General features: G+C 43.2%; 1 protein-coding gene and 1 long non-coding RNA gene across 8 annotated transcripts in view; both read left to right on the top strand.

Annotated features, from left to right (window-relative positions):
- Positions 1–28: 28 nt before the first annotated feature.
- On the top strand, positions 29–3,177 carry LOC125620502. Its single transcript, XR_007352239.1, has 3 exons — positions 29–157; positions 2,529–2,735; positions 3,016–3,177. It is a non-coding gene; the product is annotated as an uncharacterized LOC125620502 (long non-coding RNA).
- Positions 3,178–5,150: 1,973 nt separating this feature from the next.
- Positions 5,151–21,527, top strand: part of Dnajc16 (DnaJ heat shock protein family (Hsp40) member C16) — a 38,673-nt gene continuing 22,296 nt past the window's right edge. For 3 of the 7 annotated variants that reach the window (XM_015485668.2, XM_015485667.2, XM_048816276.1), the window contains exons 1-4: positions 5,300–5,453; positions 7,254–7,438; positions 11,933–11,999; positions 15,065–15,401. In XM_015485668.2, coding sequence (XP_015341154.1) covers positions 7,272–7,438; positions 11,933–11,999; positions 15,065–15,401 — 571 coding nt within the window. In that variant the 5' untranslated portion in view covers positions 5,300–5,453; positions 7,254–7,271. Of the gene's footprint in view, positions 5,275–5,299; positions 5,454–5,493; positions 6,014–7,253; positions 7,439–11,932; positions 12,000–15,064; positions 15,402–21,527 lie in introns of those variants that run through there. The other 4 variants (XM_048816275.1, XM_048816274.1, XM_048816273.1 and 1 more) reach the window with 4 other exon arrangements.

Below are 21,527 nucleotides of genomic sequence, written 5' to 3'. Positions count from 1 at the left end.
AGCCTTAACCCCGCTCCCTGCGTGCGGTTACGTCACTACACCGATGCCGCCTACTTACCCTTGCCCCGCCCTCGGGTCAACCCCGACGCCACTGCTCCGCCCCTGAGTTGGGGCTTCCCTTCGGAGGCCGTCCTGCGGCCCGCGCCGCCGCGTGCAGGTAACTGTAAGCGATTTTGCACCTTCCCCTCTCCCTGCCTTCGGCACGATGACCCTCTTTTATGGAGACTCGGGCACTCACACGACTAGCAAAAGGGAAAGCCCGGCCTAGAGCCCTGTCTGTCCTGACGCGTTCAGCCCCCTCCAGTTGAGGCTCCCCTCTAGCCGCCTGCCTCCGCTCCCATTCCTCCCGGAGACTCGGATCTGGCGCTTACCTTCCAAAGGCGTGTGTCTCATCCGACCAAGCCTACCTTACACAGTATCCAAGCCCCACTTCCCTCCCTCCCACCGTAGCACATCACACCAAGAAAAAACACTGGCAGAAATCTAGTCTTCTGAACGATAATAGTTTTCTTGTGCTCATTTCTTCCTACTTTTCAAAACTAGTTGTTCTGTTGAGCGTCTACTAAATGCCACCTTTGTACTACTCACTTTACAAGCTTTATATCACTTATTCCTGACTAAGTCCTGCCAGAGAAAAAAATCTTTGCCTAATATACAGATGTAGTCACTGGGGTTCAGGGAAGGGAAGTCAAAGACAGGCAGAGATATGCAGAACTCAAACCCTAACCTGACTCTCAACACACTTTCATCCCTAAGGTACTGGGGATTGAACGCAGGTCTACCACTGAGCTACATCCCCAGCCCTTTCTATTTTGAGAAGGGGTTGTTGAATTGCTCAGGCTGGCCTCAAACTTGAGATCCCCCACAGCCTCCTGAGTCTCTGGGACTGCAGGCGTGCACCACTACACTGGACTTGACTCTACACATTTGGGGGGGGTACTGGGGCTTGAACTCAGGGGCACTCGACCACTGAGCCACATCCCCAGCCCCATTTTGTATTTCATTTAGAGAAAGGGTCTCACTGAGTTACTTAGCACCTCACCTTGCTGAGGCTGACTTTGAACTCGAGATTCTCCTGCCTCAGCCTCCAGAGCTGAGCTGCTGGGATTACAGGCATGTGCCTCTGCGGCCAGCTGACTCTACACTCTTAACCAAGAATCCACTTTGGAATATGTCAAAACACAAAAATAATGTTAAGATCTCAATTTGCTTCATGATTCTAAAATCAGGAAACACTTCATCCCATAAAATGGAATGAACATTCTGATAAACTGAGCAGGGGAGGTTGGTTTTCTAGACAAACCAAAGTTAAGGAAAGCAGAAAGAGGAAACAGAAAGCAGATTAGTTGTTTCAAAGTTACTCTGTTGAACCAGGACGCAAAGACAAGACCACTGACTCCAATTTTAAATCAAATTAAAGCAAGCTTGTATTGTGTACACAAAAGCTGGCCAGCGGCTGTATCTTCCAAAGCCGGGCTAGAGATTGGCTAGAGATCAGCCCAGCTCTCAGGAAAGAAAAGGTTTATATAGCATAAAAAGTGACAAAGGGAGGTGTCTTGGGAACTTACAGCCAACAGGGTTCTGGCAAACATATTACAAGGGCAGATAGCAGCTTATCTACATGGCATGATATTTCAAGGTAGGAAGTAAATTCAGATCCTAACATCAGAATTTATGAGGTGCTGCTGAGGTTTCAGAGAGAGTTGTTATCTGATCAAGGGGAGCCAGGATTTATGAGGCACCACTAAGGTTTTAGAGAGGGTTGTTATCTGATTAAAGGGAGCCAGGAATGGGTGAATTCAGAGCACGGCCAGGAATTCCAAACAAGTTTAGAAATCTCAGTAATTTATAATAAAATAGAAATTATCTTTTCATGACTTTGTGACAAGATGGCTCCCAATCTTAAAATGGAATTAGGCTGAGTTCATCAACTTTCCTTACACAGGTTAAAACAGGGGAGACTTGGGGCTAAAGATATAGCTCAGTTGGTAGAGTACTTTCCTTGCATGCACAAGACCCTGGGTTCTATCCCCAGCAACACACACACACTCACACTCATAAAAGGGAGACTTATCATGTTGGCTAAAACTGGCCTGTTTGGGGATTGGCTATTATCTCTCTCCTGATTTCTCAGGTCAGATAAACAGCTTAGCTTTGGCTTGGTGTCAGAATTTTGGCTGGAGAGACTGAAGGATATTCAGAATAATAAGTCCAAGGACATTTCCACTATTTGCAACTGTTCCCCCACCTGTCCTCCTTCTCTGGGGTAAAATTGAAACTTTTGTCATTTAAAAGTCCAGGCCTCAGCACAAAAAGAACCTGATTGGCACCAGACCCCAATACCATAAGCCCCAGGAAATTCCCTATTCACACTCCTGTCCCACCCTAAGGTATCAGCCAACCCAGTACAATGAACCCCAGAAACTACCCTCCTGTCACCACCAAATGAAGCCTATATAACTGTAAGGATGGCCTTAACCTAACAATGGCCTTAGCCTAAGTAACTCCAGTTTAAAATAAACCTGCAGGTCCACCAGGCACAGCCTCCAGAGCCCTCCAATATGAATCAGGCATAGCCTGATAAGGACAAGTCACTCTCTACAACCCTGACAAAACCAAGAGTGAAGACCCTGGTGAGAATGGTGACTCCTCTTTAGGACTCTCTCCTCAGCCAGCCGTCAACTCCACCCCAGGAGAAGCCTCCATGTGTTCCTGACCTGATCACTGCAGCCTGAGTAAGTGAGCATCTGCTGGACTTAAACCCTAAGACTTGAGACTCTAGACTTGACACTTAAGCTGAGCATGCAGAGAGAATGTCTGGCACGAGTCTGTCATGATTAAGTGTGTTTGAAGTGCTTAGAGTTAACTTAGAATTGTTTGTTTTGAATTGATTATGTCTATTGCAGTGCCCAGCACTAAAGGTTGTAATTTTCTTTTTCTTTTTTTTTTTTTCAGAAACAGAGAGAGAGGAGAGAGAGAGAGAGAATTTAAATTTTTTTTTTTTTTTTTTTTTAGTTTTCGGCGGACACAACATCTTTGTATGTGGTGCTAAGGATTGAACCCGGGCTGCACGCATGCCAGGCGCTTGAGCCACATCCCCAGCCCTCATTTTCTTGATTAATAATCTAGTTCTTAATCTTGATTAAGTTCATAACTAGGTTCTTAATCAATGATTTTTTAAAAAAAGAACCTATAGAGTCAAATTGTATTGAGCGATTTAAGCATTGAAAACAGCATTAGCACATGGACATTCTTCATGTCTCCCCTTGACATCCCTTAGGGTCGCAAGTTTGCCATCCTGAGGATAACCCAGACCCTTGTTTCAGCCCTCACCATTTTCCACCGTGAAAATGAGCCACACAAGTTGTTCGACTTATTGACTCTGCCGTTGAATAAGAAAGAGCTTGCAGATCTGAGGCCTGCTTCCCACTTCCAGCCCTCCTCCTTTGAGCAAAACTTTTGCTTGCAGAGACTGTTTTGATCTGTTGGGGTTTAGTACCCATGCTCAGTCCAAAACAACTAATTTTGGCTTAACAAATTAAACCACTTGAGCTGCAGAACGGTAGCTCAGAGGCTGGGGTGTAGTTCAACGATTAGAGCACTTACCTAGCATGGGACTGAGAGCCTCAATTCAGTCCCCAATACTGGAGAAAATCAAAAGCAGCTCCATTCTTTCACATATTTCACAAGTATTGGAGACTGCATGTGCCAAGGTCTGTGCAGGCACAAAGAATATAGATGTAGACAATACAGATAAGATCCTTTAAGGACTGAGGAAGTAGCTCAGGACAGAGCTTTGCATATCTAAGGCCCTGAGTTTGATCCCCCTCCAGGACCACACAGACAAAATAAAACCTTTGCCTCAGGGGCTTACATTGCAGTAGGGAGATAGATCATAAAAATTATAAACAAATAAAAGGTACAGCATGATAAATAGTGATAAATGCAAATGATAGAAAACTAAGAATGTTGTGAGGAGACTGCTCAGAAAATACACCAAATCCGAATTTGAAATCATTTGAAGAATTTTTATTTTACCTATATTGTCAATTACACCTGTCCAGGGGCTGAGTCTAGCAGAGTCCAAGTGACCCTCTGAAAGAACAGGAGTCCCCTCTGAGGGAAATTTGCTATGTAAGGAGGAAAACCACATCCTATGGAATTTTTCAGTTAGCAAGCAAGCAAGTTACAGAAGCTAAAAAAATAAGATTAAAAATTTTTTTTAAATTTTAAAAAGAAAGCTGTTAGCAGAACAACTCAGTCAACCTCATCTTGGGTCCAGCAGGTGCTAGACAACAAACAGGTGGTCAGCTGGGGTGAGAATCTACTTCAAAGTCATATAGGTCACCAAGACCACCATATCCTGGGTTGAGTGCATTTTGTGGGGAACAAAGTACAGAAGACAATATGCTTTTTTGAATTTAGCAGAAAACAGCTTTCATTTTGTTTTCTCAGAAATGGGTCCTGCAACTGTCTCTTCACGGAAGCTATAACAGAAAAACTAAGGTGGAGCCTAGAATAGCTGAGATGGAGTCCCTACAGCCACACCTGTTTGCTCCTATAGCCATAGTGACTCCATTCCTGCAAGGAGGGAACTGTTACAAGTGATCAGGTAGTTTTACCACAGCAATTGCTTTACACACCCAGGATCAGTCTATAACCTATACCTACAACTTATACTCTTATTGACTTTATTGATTAGTCCACACCACAACAAGAACAGAGCAGGGAAATGGGAAAGCTTTCTTCGTGCCCCCAAAGGACCTCTGATGGCTCAAAAAAAGTTCACGTCATTCACCTGTGCCTCCACATTCTAGAGTGGAGCTCCCAATCGGTACACAGGACTAGGAGTCCTGGATTCTAGGACTTGGTTAAGTCCCTGACCTTCTCTGGGCCTCAGCATACGGAGGAGTCAGACTAGAAAAGGATCCCTAAGGCCTCTTGCAACTCTGACGCTCCAGGATTCTATGAATAGGGTTAAAGAGAACAGGGACCAGCTATTGCTTCCCCATCTTAGTAACTGTTGCTAGACGAGGGCCATCTCCTGGTAGGAGTGGAAACCCCTCTGTGAATCCGGGAGGTCCTCCAGGCATCCCATAATGCATAGCGACTTCGCCTCGCTAGGAGGCACGTCTCGGTCTCTTTGGTCACGATCAACCCTTCGGATCCAGCCAAAGAGTGCGCCTCGTTTCTATAGCAACCGCGCCAGGTCCATGCGACCACGGCGGGTAGAAAGGGTCAAAATATATTCGCAAAATAGCATATCTAACTCAGGTCAGTCTCTGGCTTTGGTGCACGGGCCCTTTAAGTATCACGTGCCTTCCCTCTGCCGGGTCCCCGCCTCTTTCCCCTCCCCAGGCCGGGGTGAGCGCTGGTGTGGACGGGAAGCTCCCGGCCCGGCGGACTAGCTGGAGTGCGGACGCTGCAGCCGGTTGGGCCGGTGCCCTTTCCCGGTAACTCCTTCCCGGCGTGACGCGGAGCCGCGGACGCGGCGGGGCCGGGCAGGCTCAGGGATTTCCCGTCAGTTCCTTCTCGTTCCGGTCCCCACTGGGCCCGGGGGGAACCGAGAGCCGACAGGGCCCAGCCCAGGGCTCTCGGGGGCGGCGGGGGAGGGGGCCGCCTCCTGGAAGGTTGCGACCTGTGGCTCGAGGCCCGGCTGAGACCTAGAGCGTGTCCCCGGGAGCCGCCGCCTGGTCTGGGGGATGCTGCCCCGAGGGCGGGCATCCTACCTGTTGGGCAGGTGGTTTCCTGCCCTGAGGCCCGCACCGTGGAGCTCGAGACTGTCAGCAGAGAACTTCACAGCCCCCGCCCCGCACCTCTAACTGAAGGGACTGGACTGACACAGTTGAATCAGGCAGCGCAGCCCTGCGTGGCAGAACTAGTGCTAATGCCACCCCTCACTGTCGGCTCTACTTCGTCTTTTACATACGTTTAACCCCCCGTGACGATCCTTCCAGGTGGTGATATTCATTCCTGTTTTAAGAATAAGGACACTGAGGCTTAATAAGTTTAAGTAACTCGTCCTAGGTCACAGAGTGGCCCTAGGTCACAGAGTGGCGGAGGACGGTAGAGTCTGGTTCCCAAGCCCCATGTGCTTAACCAGTAACCACCTCGCCTTTGCTTTTTTGTTTGTTTGTTTGGTTGGTTTTGCTTTAGGACATAAGAGGTTGTCTTTAGGAAGAAACTGCTTTAGGATTTGATTCGGCTTGCATGCAATTCTGAGCATTGGTCATCAGATTAATCAATTTTGTGGGGACTCCCAGGCAGCATTAGTCTTCCACTTATCAAAAATCCACTGCTGTTAAGCTTTGCCCCTTTTGAGTAAAGCGTTACATTACACACTTGAACCTTAACACATAGTAGCTTATGAGATGTCAAGACACATGTGACCCATGGAAAAAGCATTGTAAACACAGATCATAATCTTGGGATGTGAATGTCTGTGATACTAGCCCTAACATGCTCATGAAACCGCCAGGAATATTTCCAAAATCTACAATGAATTCAATCACTACACTCACCAGAGATAGAGCGAAAGATATTTTAAGACCAGGCCTATTCTTCACTCTTTGCCATTATTTCTCCTTTATGTAGAAAACTAAATAGCAGCTGCTTTTTCTCATCTGAAGTTTTCATTTGTAATGACCATATTGGTGATGATTAAATTAAAAAGCAGTTTGATTTTTTTTTCCTAGTTCGAAGGGACATGATGAGAAAAACATAAAATTGAGGCATACTGAGACTCGCCTAGAGTATTTCACTTTTATATTTGTACTTACTGAAAGCCCAAGAACAGCATAGTGATTTCACTCTATAGTTCAGCACATGGTAAATCTTGTGACTTCATGAGTTTATTTAACATATTCAGTGAAGTCATCTTAAACCACATATTTTAAGTTTTCTGTCAGGGTAGATGAAATAATGTATTTGAGGTATAGTTACCCTGATTATCTTACTAATGTTTTCACACTTATTTCTTCATCTCATTTTCAGTCATTTTTAAAGCTTTTCTAATCCAAGGATTCTAGAGAGTTGCTGTTATCTTTTCATCTATAATCGTTCTTAATTGTGATATTCAAGAGTGGTAGTGAGATTGTTGATTTTAAAAGATATAGTCAAACAGCTTGACATATTTCCCGCAAAACAGGTTTTGTTTATTTTGTTTTTCATCTATATATCTTATACCTTTACCTGAAAAGCAAGACTGTCCAGGTTTCTACCACTAAAACTTACTGCCTCTTCAATCATTTCAGCTCTGGAAAGGAAGAGAAATGGAAGTGAAAAAATTGAGCATTTCCTGGCAGTTCTTGATAGTTCTGGTTCTGATCCTGCAAATTCTGTCTGCGTTGGATTTTGACCCATACAGAGTCCTAGGGGTCAGCCGAACAGCCAGTCAGGCTGATATTAAAAAGGCTTATAAGAAGCTCGCCCGGGAATGGTAGGTGAAACAAAGAAATGGAAGTTTAATATAAGCTAAGAAGTCTCAGCAAAGGAATGAAGCCTCATTCATAATTGGCTTATATCTGTCTCTGTTTCTATGTTCAAAAAATAATATATATATATGTATATATATATATATATACACACATATACATATACATATTTGTCTAGAATATTTACATAAAACTAATGTTTATGTACTATAATTTTTAGTGGTAAGATTCAAGATTATATTTACTATGAATTCCCTTTTAGGAATACTTTGGCTTGGCTTAAATTCTTCCCTTAGTACTGTTAGCATATTTAGTGTTAAACTAAAGTAAGAAGAAACTTTGATTAAAAAAAAAATGCAGTCAACAATGGGTAAGCTAACCTTCCCATGATATGTTATTCATAAATCAATTCTTTATTAGTATAGTTGCTAAGGGGAGCACAAATATCATGTTCACTTAAAAAAATTAAAGTGCTAGGGATTCAACCCAGGACCCCTCACACATGCTAAGAAAGTGCTATACCACTGACCTACCTCCCCAGCCCTAAATTATTAATTTTTCAGCTTTAATAAACAGTTTAGAGCCAGGCACAGTGGGGCACACCTGTAATCCCAGTGACTCAGGAGGCTGAAGCAGGAGGATTACAAGTTCAAGGCCAGCCTCAGCAACTTGGCAAGGCCCCTCATCAACTTAGCCAGACCCTGTCTCAAAATAAAAAAAAGGGCTGGGCTTGTAGCTGATAAATGACCCATGGGTTCAGTTCCCAGTACAAAAATAGAGAAAGTTTCAAGAGCTTTTTGCCTTCATTTCAAAAAATAATATTCAGGAACTGAGTATATAACTGTTAAGAAAAAATTTTTAGTAAAATAATTGTTTTCTTTTGTTGGCAGAATAACAATAAATCTAAAACTTATTTTGGATAGACATCATTGGTTTCTCCCACCAAAGGTTTGGCTATGACATAGAAGAATTTTTGGTTATGTAGCTATCAGGGAGCAGCAGAGAAAAGGTTAGAAAGGACACAGGTTGGGGCTGGGGATGTGGCTCAAAGCGGTAGTGCGCTCGCCTGGCATGTGTGCGGCCCGGGTTCGATCCTCAGCACCACATACAAACAAAGATGTTGTGTCCGCCAAAAACTAATAAATAAATGAATATTTAAAAAAAAAAAAAAGAAAGGACACAGGTTGAACCAACCATCAGCAGTGAAGAAAAGTTTGTAATAGGTGCTGTCATTGAGCACCTACTGTATACTAGCCTTCAGTTTTATGCATCTTATTTCATTGAAATCTTATAATTGGGGTTGGGGTTGTAGCTTAGTGGTAGAATGCTTACCTTGCACGTATGAGGCACTGGGTTCGATCCTTAGCACCACATAAAAATAAATAAATAAAATATTTTTTTAAAAAGAAATCTTATCATTAACCCATGAAAGAAGATATCATTTGCCCTGCTGTACAGATGAGAAAATCAAGGCTTGGGTTGGTAAAGGTACATTACCTCTCAGTTCCATGGTTTGATCTCTGCGCCATTAGTATTTTTTTGGGGAGAGGGGTCTTTTTGCAGTTTTTTTTTTGCATTTAATCATTTAAAGTATGGGTGAGTGGGTTAGTGTTTGTAGGGGAAGGATCTGAAGGGGAGGAGGGACTTAGGCAGGAGCAGAGCTGCCACGTGGGGGTGATGGCATGTGACTCTGCCTGGCACCATTCTTCTTCAGTAAGCAGATGTATCTTAGAATTGGCCTGGTTGCAATAAAGGTAAAAGAGAGTTTAAAATATAAGATTTTGAGCCAGATGCAGTGGCACACACCTATAACCCCAGCAGCTTGGGAGTCTGAGGCAGGATCACAGGTTCAGGGCCAGCCTCGGCAATTTAGCAAGGCCCTAAGCAATTTAGTGAGACCCTGTCTCAAAAAATTAAAAGGCTGGAGATATGGCTCGGTGGTAAAGTATCTCTGAGCTCAATCCCCAGTACCAATACATGTGTGTGTGTGTGTGTACATGTGTGCGTGCACACACACACATATATATACACACATATATTGCTCTCAATATTGCTCTCAATAACATTTCAAACTCTTGCTTCGGTTTAAGGCAAAGTATACAAATCTGCAGTTAATCCATAAGTACACACTTGGACAGGGCATAGCCTCGCATAGTAGTTTCAGAGCAGAAAAGATAGCTTGGGGACATGGGACCTATTAAATTGTACTGCTTTGACTTTTCTGTCTTCCAGAGCTGAAAGGGGTGTTATGATATTAATTAAATGAGTCATATGCTTCTCTTCTTTAATTAGATTCTCTCTAGGAGTAATTCATCACCATACAAATATATAGTGTCATCTAGTGAAAATCTAAAATTTTAGTTTACTTTTGTGTCTTTACTGTTATTTTCTGCAGCTTTGGTCATGGCAGCATTTTATCACTTGGAACAGTTTCCATTTCACTTCACAATGGTTTCATATACACTGAAAAAAGCTGTGTTTCCCTTGTAGAAGGGAGAAGTGGTTATTAGATCTTATTTTACTAAGTGTTTTACTAACCATTTCTTAGACTTCACAAGAATCTTCCCTTGTTTGGTGAAACCACTTGAAATTACCTTTTTCCTCTCAGGGAAAATTATGTTTCTTTCCCAATAATTAAGTTTTCTCCTAGGTACTTTTCATTTGTCATCCATATTAGCAAAATAAAAGGGTCCTTCTACCCCAAGAAAAACAAATTGGTATGGCATGGCTCAGGCAACTGCATGGTTAAATGATTTCGTCTTGTTCTCTGCTGTATTTTTCTGTCTTTGTTTTTATTCCTTTAGTGTTTAAGGCAAAGGTACCTCCTCGATAGCCAGGAGGTATCGTGCACACTGTTCTCTTCACTGGAATTTAAAGGTTGCCTATCGTTAACAGCTCATGAGATAATTTCATATTCATTGAAAACAGCATTGAAGATACTTTCTTAAGGCTCACCTTATCCTTTTTAAGTGTTTTCAACTTTGCGGTATCTTCCCACATTTAGGAAAATGCTCTTTCTAAGCTGACACTGTCTTGTGCTCTCCCTGGTTCTTAAGCCTTGGCCACCTTGTCGCAGGATCCATGTTCCCTAAGCCAGCCATCCTTGAGATTCTGCTTCCGTCTCCCAAAAAATCCCTTTCTACCCTTCTCCCCCAAATTCTTTTTGTTAAATCATTTGTATGACTGCATAATCTTATCTACTCAGCCTTTAGCCTGAATTTGAAATTGGAAACACTGTGTTTTTTTGTTTGTTTGTCATTCAGAACCCTTCTGTGGAGTCACCTCTCACTTCCTTAAGTCATGCTCTTTTCGTTATGCCTAGCCAGGATTTTTTTCCCTGACTAACATCCATAACAAAGGTTAAATAGTGAAGGAGGCATGATGTCCTCATTCAAGAGTCAACCATTTTGAAGTTTCCTTGTTTTTAGAGAGACCAGAATATGTAGTGTAATTAATTCAAGCATATTCTGGCTAGAATAAGTTTGTCAAATTGTAGTTTTTTAAAAAAATATTTTTCCAAAACACGTGATATGTTTTAGTCATTTGCTTTCCTGTGAATTATTTTCCTTTCCAGAACCTTTGCTAGGGGAGATTTAGTAGAGGTTAGCAAACAAAGTTTCATAAAGAATAAAACTCTTGTTATACAGAGTGTCTTAATAAAACGGACATTGAAAAATTAATCTATACAAAACACAGGTTTAGATCTTAGTGGGTTGCATGGAAGTAAACTTAGCCCCAACTCCCCAGGGCTTTAAAAGCCCCAAAGCTGGAATTAGTGTAAGCACAAAAGGGTCATAGAATGATACATGACTTTAAGAAGATGAGACAGTTCATTACCAGCTGTAAATAACAGCAAATGTTGAAGATTTTGTTCATATCAGTTGAAGTAACCTTGCATGAATGATAGACGTTTTCACAGCTTAAACACGTGACCTTGGAAAGTCATTATCCTTTCATAGGTAGAAGGCAGAATGGACGACCAGAGTACTGATGAACACTAAAGTGTTCTAATTTGAAAGTTAGCAGCAAGATGCTACTGGAAACCTGCATTACTTTCATCGCAGAACCTTAAAGCCGTTTCTTAGGCTTGACTGCGCTGTCACAAGACACACCTGCATCAGTATCAAGCTAACATGAGGGAACACTGCTGTCCTGAGAGAAAACACCTGTTCTTTAAGGATAAGTGATTTAGCCTGAACCCACTTGAGCAGCGTTGGGGAGCAGAGCAAAGACAGGCACATGTCCCCCATCTCAGCGAAGTGCCATGCTATCTGGCACTTTGAAAATTTGCCCAGCTGGGAGGAAATTGCCTATTTCAAAATTTCATTTATTATAGCCATGTGAAGCAAATGATTGCTTCTACCATTTATTTTAGGAAACTGTCCTAACAAAATGTCTTCCATTTGCCTCTGATGTGGTGAACTGTGTATGTAAGGATGTTAAGTAATTGTGGGTAAAGAATGAAACCCTGTCTCACTGGCTGCCCGTCTGTGTTTCAGGCATCCCGACAAAAACAAAGACCCTGGAGCAGAAGACAAGTTCATTCAGATCAGCAAGGCTTATGAGGTACTGTGTCAACCTGTGGTGCACCCACAAGCTCTTTGACTTGGGTGGTCAGTTCTAGAATGTCCTTTCTGAAAAACATGCTCCGACCCTGTTTCTGAAAAATGGTGGAGAAAACCTACTTGCCACATCCACTATGTTGAATCATGTGCCTGAATATCAGCTCTTAAAAAGTCCAGCCTATTTTATTTTTTAATGTTTTTTAGCTTTAGAGGGACACAATACCTGTATTTCGTTTATGTATTTTTGTGCGTTGCTGAGGAGGATCGAACCTAGTGCCTTGTGCATGATCTACAGCCCCAACCCCAAGTCCTGCCTTTTTTGGGGGGTGGGGTACCAGGAATTAAACTCAGGGACACTCAACCACTGAGCCACATCCCCATCCCTATTTTGTATTTTATTTAGAGACAGGGTCTCACTGAGTTGCTTAGCACCTCGCAGTTGCTGAGGCTGGCTTTGATCATCCCGAGCCGCTGGGATTGCCTGCACCATCTTGACCACCAAGCCCTGCTAAGTACTGCATTTTTTTTTTTTTTAATTTTTGATAGTTGTGTATGAACAGCATGCCTTTGTTTTATTTGTTCATTTTTATGTGGTGCTAGAATTAAATGCAATACCTCAGACATGATAGGCAAGCCTCTGCCACTGAGCCCCAGCCCAAGTCCTGCCTATTTTAAAAGTTTAATTAGAATTGTAAAATTACCCAGAACGTGTCTTTATTACCTTTGTAGAAACTTACCTTAAAGAATCATACACCCACTAGGTGTGGTGGCACACGCCTATAATCCCGTTGGCTTGGGAGGTAGGAGGATCACAAGTTCATGCCAGCCTCAGCCACTTAGCAAGGCCCTGAGCAACTTAACAAAACCCTGTCTGAAATAGAAAAAGGGGGGAGGGGGCTGGGAGTACGGCTCAGTGGTTAAGTGTCCCTAGGTTAAATCCCCAGTACCAACAAAAAGAATCGCCACCATTGTGCCTATGTTTATTACAGTGACACAGTGCCCAGATACCTTTAAACACAAGGTTTTCATTAATCTTCCAGCACAGCAGCTCGAGTAGCTTGGTCTGGGATGAGCTTAACAGAGAATTCCCTGGCTTCCCAATGAAGAGGATGCTCTTCAGCAAATACAACTGAGCCCCTAGGTTTGTTACCAGACAGGGTTCCAAGGAGGTCCCTTCTGAGAGAGTGTAACTTTGACTTGGCCCAGATAGACTTTTTGTTTGTTTGTTTGTTTGTTTTGTTTTTTGGGGTTTTTTAGTGTGTTTTTTAAAAATTTTTATAGTTTTTAGATGAACACAATATCTTTATTTTATTTATTTATTTTTATGTGGTGCTGAGGATCAAACCCAGCGCCTCACACATGCAAGGCAAGCTCTCTACCCCTGAGCTACAAACCCAGCCCGACCTTTTTTTTTTTGAATGGACATATTTATTATCTATCCAGATATTGAAAGTGAAGTGAGATGTTTGACATTATGGAGCAACATAAATAGAAATGTGCGTCATGAATTCAGTGGATAGGCATTAATTCATTTAATGGGATCTACTGAGACCTCATCCATGTTAAGGTTGTTATTCAGTGTGGGATACAGTGACAAATGAAACACTCCCTGCTTTCAAGGAGTTTTGTTTTTTGTTTTTTTGGTTTTTGACTAGGTATATATGACAACAGTTGCATTTTGATTCATTATACACAATTACAGCACAACTTTACATTTCTTTGATTGTACACAATGTAGCATCTCACATGTTCCTTAGGTAACGATGTCTGTCTCATTCCACCATCTTTCCTGCCCCCGCACCTTCCCTACCTTCCCTCCCCTTTGCCCAATCAAAGTTCCTCCATTTTCCCTGCCTCCCTCCTCCACATTAAGGATCAGCATCCACTTATCAGAGTGAACATTCGGCCTTTGGTTTGGGGGGATTGGCTTACTTTGCTTAGCATGATATTCTCCAACTCCCAGATGGACTCTTAACTTATAGCCCAGAAAACAGGAATTTGAGGGTGTGTGGGAAGGAGGGCACAGGCAAAGATTGGTCAAAGGGCAGCGAAGCAAGGGCAGGGCGAGGAATGAGCCCTCTATGTGGAGGATTTTCCTGGGAAGAGAAGTGCGGGTTCCCAGGCATACTTTTGTAAAAATCAAATTCTGTGTCAGTCATTTGATATCCAGGGTTCAGGGTGTTTCATGTGTAAGCAGTCCAGCCATAATCAGTTGTGGGCACATTGTGTAGGTCTGTGGATCTGGTGACATTTATATCGATTATGTTTTTGTTCTGGTTGATCTGGTACAAATGTGCCCTAGAGGTTTTCTTCACCTAACTAAAGTGACAAGCATGGCTGGTCATGCTCATAGATCCGGGTCTCCATCTAGTAAGGTTCTCTTGCTCCATCTCTAAGAGCCCACCTGTCTCAGCCTGACTCATCTTCCTGAACAGATTCTCGAATGCTAGATGTCAAAGGCATTTTTAGGTAAAACAAAGTTAACCAACCCACAGGCCCTGGACTCAATTCTGTGACTACTCTTTGGGACTCACAGCTTTCCCTACCTTGATCTGAACTTTCCAACCTCTAAAGTATGACCAAGTTAGTTTTCCTGTGACTGAACCCTGGGGGTCAACGCTATGTTAAGTTTGATCTGTTTTACTGAAGGGCTCATGCCGACACAGGCATGAGTATCTGAACACCTGAAACACGTCAGTCTTGAGTTTTCTTCACTGTTTCTTTTTTTCTCTTTCTCTCTCTCTCTCTCTCTCTCTCTCTAATTAATTTTATTTTTTTACATAAACGGAGCACAACTTTTATTTCCCTGGTTGTACATGATGTAGAGTCACACCATTATTACCCATACCTAGGGGTGATGTTGTCCATCTCATTCCACCATACCCCACCCTGCCCCGTTTCTCTTGAGAGAAGTTTCTCGTATGTTGAGACTGTGTGTTTAGAGTGTCTAATCATGTCTTATTCTCTACATTTATATTCTTCCTGCTTCTCAAACTGCTTAAGAAAAGTCCTTTGGTTTAACCTTTTTGTGGATTAGATTTCTCATCTTTCTTTCTTTCTTTATAGATTCTTTCCAATGAAGGAAAGCGATCCCACTATGACCACTATGGCGATGCTGGGGAGAGCCAGGACTACCAGAAGCAGCAGCAGCGAGAATATCGCTTCCGCCATTTCCATGAGAATTTTTATTTTGATGAATCCTTCTTTCACTTTCCTTTCAATTCTGAGCGGCGGGACTCCATCGATGAGAAGTATTTATTGCACTTTTCCCATTATGTGAACGAAGTAGTTCCAGACAGCTTCAAGAAACCCTACCTCATTAAGATCACCTCAGATTGGTGCTTCAGTTGTATCCATATCGAGCCTGTTTGGAAAGAAGTAGTCCAAGAACTGGAAGGATTGGGTAAGAGAATTCTCTCCATTGGGGGAGACTTATTCACCAGGTGACTTTTATCATTCTTGGATTTTATGGGTCTCTGGGGGAAGGGAGCAATGAACGTGATCTCTCAGCACAGGTTCATGGTGATCAGTGCTTTCCAAGGGTGCATTTTTGCAGAGGGTAGATGTGTAAGCTGCTTTGATTTTGCATTACTGATTGGAAGCTTTATAGATACATTAGATGCCTACCTAACACATGAAGAAACTAACAAATTAATTATGGTTGATTAAAGCAGCCCCCAGTATTGGGGTTTGTTTTATTTTGGTACTGGGCATTGAGCCCAGGGGTACTTTACCACTGAGCCACACACACACACCCTGCCCTTTTTATTTTTATTTTGAAAAACAGTCTTACTAAATTGCCAAGGCTGGCCTCAAACTTGTGATCCTCCTGCCTCAACCTCCTGAGTCACTGGGATTACAGGTATGTTCAGCCACACCTATTTTCAAGCATCAATTTTAATGCCAGTGGGTACTGCAGATGCTACGGTACTTGTCATTTCACTGTGCATGAGTTTTCTAGGGCTGCCTTAACAAAATGCCACAGCCTGGGTGGCTTAAAGAAGAGGTTTATTTTCTCATAGTTATGAAGGCTAGAAGTCTGCGACCCCAGTGTCAATAGATTTGGTTTCTTCTGAGACCTCTTCTTGGCTGGCAGATGGCCAGCTTCTCACTGTGGGGCCGCACGGTCATCTCTCTGAGCATCTTTTTTTGTATCTTTACTCTTTTTGTATCTTTACCTCTTTACATCATTTCGGATTAGAGCTCATCTTAATGGGCACAGTTTCACTGAATTTCTTCTAAAAGTTTCACTCTTAGCTCAGGCTTCCACAATGAAACACCACAGGCTAGGTGGCTTAAACAGTAGGTTTCTTTCTCACAGTTCTGGAGGCTGTAAGTCCAAGGTAAGGGGCCAGCTTGGTTGGGTTCTTGTGAAAACTCTTTTCCTGGCTTGTGGGCAGCCATCTTGCTGTATCTCATATCTCTTCTTATAAGGCCAATAATCCCATCATGAGGATGTCACCCTTCATGACCTAATTTTCTTCCTCTGGCCCCTGTCCAGATAGCATCATAAATGGGATGAGGGCTTCAACATAAGGATTTGGGGAGAACCCACATTCAGCCCATAGCAGTCTGCAATAGCTGTAGGGTACACATTAACCTCTCTTTCACCCATATTTACTTCTTAGTGCCAGGAAGATAGTAGTGATTCAAGACGGTGATTCTTTTAGTAACTCCTAAAAGTTGGAATTACTGAATTAAGTATGTGTATGCTGTGTTTTATAGGCATTAGCAGACCAGTTCCTCAGTACCTAAAAGGTAACAAACTCAGCCCTAGGGGCTGAGGGGCCTGGATTTCTCTGGCGAGAGCAGACTGCTGGAAATCATTGGTTCATTTATTTTGCAACAGATATTGAACCTGTTGTCCAGAAGCACTTGGATACTCAGATTTGGTGGGGTGCTTTCCTGAGACTGACTGAAGCTGCCCTTGGAAGAAGCTGAGGGGCAGAGTGTAGCAGGGTCTGGCGTGTGGTGGGCTGTCAGTGGATGCTTAGTGTGGCCAACTGTGAATGAATCAGGTGGAAGTCACAGAATCAAATAGCTCCTTCATCACAAGGCATAGATATGTCTTATGCCATGCTCAGTGGTATACTGAAAACGAATCCAGGAGCTGATGTTGTCCTAGAGCATAAACACTAAGCCACTGCATGGTTTGGACCAAAATCAAATCAGGGCCCAAACTGCATTTTAAACATGCCAGACAAACATAGGTGGTGTGAGGCAGCACAGCACAGTGGTCATGGCTATGGGCTTAGAGATCAGGTGGACCAGTGTTCACATGTCAACTTGTCATTTACTGTCTTTATATCCTTTTGAAATATTATCTAACCCAGGTTTCTTCACCCCTAAAGCAGGAGCAATAATGTCAAACCAGCCATATCATTATGAAGATTAAATGAGAAAAACTTATGCCAAGTGCCTAATAGATATTAAGCACCTAATAAATGAAACTTAGGGAATTTCTGATTAACTGGGTTTTATGGTTTACCAAAGTAAATTTGGGGGTTGGAGGTGGGCAGGGGTGGTACTGGGGACTGAGTCCACTTATCCACCACTTATCCACATCCCCAGTCCTTTGTATTTTAAGACAGGCTCTCATTGAGTTGCTGAGGCTGGTCTCAAACTTTTGATCCTCCTGCCTCAGCCTCCCAAGTCACTGGGATTACAGGCATGCACCATTATGCCTTGTACCAGAGTAAAACAAATTTTTTAAAATATTTTTTTGTTGTAGTTGACACGATACCTTTATTTTATTTACTTATTTATATATGGTGCTGAGGATCGAACCCAGGGCCTCACATATGCTAGGTGAGCGCTCTACCACTGAGCCACAACCCCAGCCCCCAGAGTAAAAATTTTTTAAGTGTCTGTTTTACAAACCCCTTTTGAAAACTCTTAGGTGAATTACTCCACTATCTTCAAGCTCATTAACTGCAGAGCACGGCTTTTGACTTGTGTTGAACTGACTGAGCCTTGAAGAGGGCTGGAAGCTGGCTGGGCAGAATAGTGAGGAGTGGCATCCAGCCGCAGGAGCAGGGCAGCAGAGAAACAGGAGCACCCACAGACCAGCTGCAGCATCGCGGCCGGTCGAGGCTGCATGGGTGGAAGAGGAGGAAGCAGGAAGAGCAGCGAGGAGCCAAGCAGGAAGGAGCCTGGACTCCAGGCCAGGGGAGCTGGGCTTGATGCTGTAGTGTGTAATAAGGCCAGTAGTACAGGATAGGGTCTGTACCCAGAGGAGTGGCGTTATCACATCTGCACTTCAGAAAGCCCGCTGGGAAGGCCATTTGAGGAAGGTAAGAATGGAGGCAGGGAGTGCTCCAGCCCTGGCAAGAGAGCAGCCACTGACCTGGACAGGGCAGCAGGGAGAGAGATGGAAAGTGCAGGCTCTCCTGGAACCATTGAAATGTAAGACATGAGAAAAGAGGAGAAAGGGGTCAAGGTGGACTCTGCACTTGAGCTACCAGGTTTCAGGGAATACAGTCGAGAGCCGAGTCAGCAGGGGAGAAGTGGTCAGAAGTAACTACTGCTTGAGTGGTCACCGTGACACACACAGGCACAGTCATGACGCCAGCTCGCGTCCACCGAGTGTGCCGTACACCAAGTGTGCTGTACACCAAGTGTGCCGCACACCCCGTGTCGTTATCAGTGCAGCTCTTATTAGACAACAGCTCTGGAAGACGGGAAGTTGAACGTGTTAGGTTAGGGGCTTGGGCTGGGGCTCAGTGGCAGAGCACTTGCCTAGCACATGTGAGGCATTAGGTTCAATTCTCGCACCACATAAAAATAATTAAAGGTCCACCAACAACTAATTTTAAAAATGTGTTAGATTAATTAGGTTTATAGGACATTTTCCCTTTTGGAACATTCAGATTGGCTGAAGATTCTTGACAGCTGGTTCTACTTGGTTGTAGTTTGATGAGGTCAGGACCGTCCCCATGGCTGTTCCCCATCTATGAGGTAACACCACACCTTAGGAGGTTGCTGAGAGAATATTTCTATTTTGAATCGACAGGAGCAACACAGTCTCAGAATTAGCTGAGTGATCTGGGGAAGCTTGGACATCATCTTAGAATTGGTCCCTAAAATGCAGCGTGTGGAGGAAATAGAACAGTTCTGCCTGGAGCAGAGGTGTCACGACTCTTTAGGGTCAGTCAACAGCTGTGCAACGTTGAATTAATCAGTGTAGAAAAGCAGCCGCCATCAACAGCTGCCCCCGGAAGGAGGGCCCAGAAATGGTCAGCGCCATCCCCGGCCTCAGGGAGTGCACCCCTTAGTGTATGCAGAGAATTAACATGGACCTCACATTTGCAAATGCAGATCAACATACTGCTGAAGGAGGAGTAGGTGAGGGGACCAGGGAATTTGTCCCACATTCTGTTTTTTTTTTTGTGTTTGTTTTGTTTTGTTTGGTACAGGGAATTGAATCGGGTGCTGCATCTCCTCAGTCCTTTTTTTTTTAAATATTTATTTTTTAATTGCAGTTGGACTCAATATCTTTATTTTATTTTTATGTGTGCTGAGGATCAAACCCAGGGCCTCGCACGTGCCAAACAAGTGCTCTACCACTGAGCCACAATCCCAGCCTTCCTTTTTCGTTTTTTATTTTGAGATAGGGTCTTACTAAGTTGCCCAGGCTAGCCTCAAACATGTGATGCTCCTGTCTTCAGCCTCCTGAATCCTTGGAATTACAGGCATGTGCCACCACACCCAGTTTATATTCTCATTTAAACCTTTTTTCTTGATCAATTTTTGTGTGCCAATTATTACATTAGGCACTGAAGAATATGTAATAATAATTTTACTGATTGAGCATTTCATTACCTTCCATTGTGCTAAACACTTGTATGGATTATCTTCATCTGCAAAGCAACCCAGTGAGGGAGAGGCTATTATTATCCCTATTTTATGAATGTAAGAACAGGCAGAAGAAGGTTAAGGAATAGATTCAAGGTCACACTATCAATAAACAACAATGGTGGGTAAGGACCCAGGAGTCTCACCCTCTTAGACACTGCACTGTGAGCATTGATTCAGAAATAAGAAAGTCCAGCCCAGTACGGTGGCACACACCTATAATCCCAGAGGCTTGGGAGGCTGAGGCAGGAGGATCACAAGTTCGAAGCCAGCCTCAGAAACTTAGCAAGGCCCTAAGCAACTCCATGAGACCCTGTCTCTAAATAAAATATAAAAAAGGGCTGGGAATGTGGCTCAGTGGGTAAGCACCTCTGGGTTCAATCCCTGGTATTTAAGAAAAAGGAGAGAGAAAGAAGACCTGGTATGTACTCCCAGGAAATTCAAGAGATAAAAACATCCCAGCACACTAGTACTTGCTGGGAGTTGCAGACAGTAATGAAATGATACTTGATTTCTAGGTTGAGTACCTTGAAATTAAATATCAATGCAGGGAGCCCCCATTTGGATGCCCATGCAGTGATTATTCACCATGACTTCTTATTTAAGATGAAAAAATTGGCCAGGGGTGGTGGTGTATGCCTATAGTCCAGCTACCTGGGAGGCTGAGACAGGAGGATCACCTGAGGCTCATAGCCTGGGCCACATAATGAGAACTAGTCTCAAAAAAAGAAGAGCCTGGTGTGATGGTGTACACCTGTAATCCCGCTACTCAGGGTGCTCACCAGGAGGATCACCAGCCCTAGCAGTTTAGTGAGACCCTGTCTTACAATAAAAGCAAACAGGACTCAGGATGTGGCTCAGTGGTAAAGCACCCCTAGGTTCAATCCCAAGTACCAAAAATAAAAAGCAAAAAATTCCTCTCTTTCAAGTATTTGCTGTGTATAACAATCTCATATAATCTAGGAGAAAAATTTGTGTACAAATTGATGTATATATATATATTTTTTTAATAGCAATTAATTCTGTTTTCTTGGTTTTATTTCACAAAATTTTGCATCTTCATAGTTTGTTTAGCAGCAGGTTTGTTTTTAGCCAGATTTGACAATGGTGGATTCCTCCACTGGCCCTTTAAGGCATATTCAGAGATGGGAAAAAAATAAATGTTTATGTAAGTGTACTGAGCGGGGGAAGGAACATCCCTGAAGGATGCACTGCGTGTGTGGGGCTCCGCAATGGCATGAGAATCACTTGGCACCTCAAAATACAGGCGTAGCCGAGAGGTTGAGCACTGCTCAGAAGGAAGGCTCTCAAAAAGAGGAGAAAATATGGTGTTTTTAATTTCCCAGGGCATACAAATTACCCAGAAACACAGGTCCATATGAAAAACAACATCACTGAAAGACGTCCTCTGTACTTTTTTTCTTTTAAGTTGCTACTAAGGGCTAGAGGTGACACAGTGGCAGAGGACTCACCGGCATGTGGGAGACTCTGGGTTTGATCAAACCCAGATCTCAGCACCACATACACAAAAGCTATGTTGCCCAAGTTTATTGGCCTCTGGGCAGGTCTGTCTGTCATCTAGCCAGATCCTGCTGAATCAGGACAAGTATGTGTAAATGATTTCACTTGCTATTGGCCTCTCTCAACTTGTTTTTTTTTTTTTTTTTTTTTTTTA

This window comes from Marmota marmota, unplaced genomic scaffold (genome assembly GCF_001458135.2).
Source record: "Marmota marmota marmota unplaced genomic scaffold, marMar, whole genome shotgun sequence".
Taxonomy (NCBI): Eukaryota; Metazoa; Chordata; class Mammalia; order Rodentia; family Sciuridae; genus Marmota; species Marmota marmota.
This window is presented reverse-complemented; position numbering and strand designations above follow the sequence as displayed.